The 1,202-nt window shown below is 65.3% G+C and overlaps 1 protein-coding gene across 1 annotated transcript in view; it reads left to right on the top strand.

Moving 5' to 3' along the window:
• Positions 1 to 500: 500 nt before the first annotated feature.
• Positions 501 to 1,202, top strand: part of SHMT2 (serine hydroxymethyltransferase 2 (mitochondrial)) — a gene marked incomplete at its 5' end in the record, with an annotated part of 6,834 nt that continues 6,132 nt past the window's right edge. The window contains 2 exon segments of the mRNA XM_009880132.1: positions 501 to 541; positions 811 to 1,179. Of these exon segments, the coding sequence (XP_009878434.1) occupies positions 501 to 541; positions 811 to 1,179 (410 nt within the window).

Here is a 1,202-nt window from a genome sequence, read left to right as displayed (position 1 = left end):
AGGAACAGCCTCTCCTCACCCTGTGGGAGCCCTTCCCGGGGGCTCTGCGGTGGCTGAGGCGGTGTCCCCATGCCAGTGCAGGCACCTTGCAGCTGTCTGGTGTTTTCCTCCCCTCTTTCCTGCTTTTGCTGCAAATTCCCTCCCTTGGCAGAATGCAGAAAGTGACCCCAACCGCCCGGCAGAGATACCGGTCCCTGCGCATTCTGTGTGTGCCCCCCTCTGCACACAATGCACCCCACTCTTCAGCTGCGTCCGCCTGGCGCAATTATCCGGGAGGGCGGAGCGGCTGCCATGCAGCCCGGCGGGGGTCTCTGTAATTTCAGCTGCAGATCAGAGGCACCGGGTAATGCAATTAGGCTTTCCTGGCAGGCGGCGCGGGGCTCTGATGCCTCCCCCTCTCTGTACACGCTGCTGCCCCCCACCTCCCTGCATTTTAATGGGCCTCGGCTGTGGTGGGGCAGGCGGGCGTGAATGGTCTGGTGTCCCGCTTCTTCCCGCAGCGGAGACGTGGGTGATGCTGGAGAAGCAGCCCGGGCTGCTGGTGTGTCTGGCATAGGCGTGTGTGGGGACGAGCAGGGGCTGGGGGTGGCACGGGCAGGGGGCAGCCACGCGTGGCTCTGGGCACGGCAGATGGAGGGGCATGGTGCCATAAGGGGCGCGCGGTGCCAGAGGGGTGCATGACCTCAGAAGGGAAGCAGGGGCATAGGAGGGGTGCGCAGGCACAGGGGGGTGCGTGGGGACAGGCAGGAGGATGGATGAGCAAGGGGGCGGCAGGCACAGCTCCTACAGTCTCTGCCCTCTTTCCCCCAGACGGTGTGTGCTGGGGGCCACATCACCAAGACCCTGGGGTACCTGGAGCTGGGTACCTCCAACCTCCTCAAGGATGTCCCCTACGGCACCTTGAAGCCCCCGGTGCTCGACCCCAGGCGGCTGATTCCGGCTGAGCCTCCCCGGGGTGCGGGGGCGCCCTTGGGCGCTGCACGGAGCCCCTGGGACTGGCAGAAGAACCAGACGGCCGGGGAGCTGCCAAGTCCCCGCACCCGGCGCAAGCCCTCGCTCAAGTCCGGCCGCACCAAGAAGATCTTCGGCTGGGGCGACTTCTACTTCAACATCAAGACGCTGAAGTTCAGCCTGCTGGTGACGGGGAAGATTGTCGACCACATCAACGGCACCTTCAGCGTCTACTTCCGCCACAACTCCAC

The sequence above is a fragment of the Charadrius vociferus genome, unplaced genomic scaffold, assembly GCF_000708025.1.
Source record: "Charadrius vociferus isolate BGI_N301 unplaced genomic scaffold, ASM70802v2 scaffold892, whole genome shotgun sequence".
Taxonomy (NCBI): domain Eukaryota; kingdom Metazoa; phylum Chordata; class Aves; order Charadriiformes; family Charadriidae; genus Charadrius; species Charadrius vociferus.
Note: the sequence above shows the minus strand (reverse complement) of the source record. Positions and strands in the feature narration are given on the sequence as shown.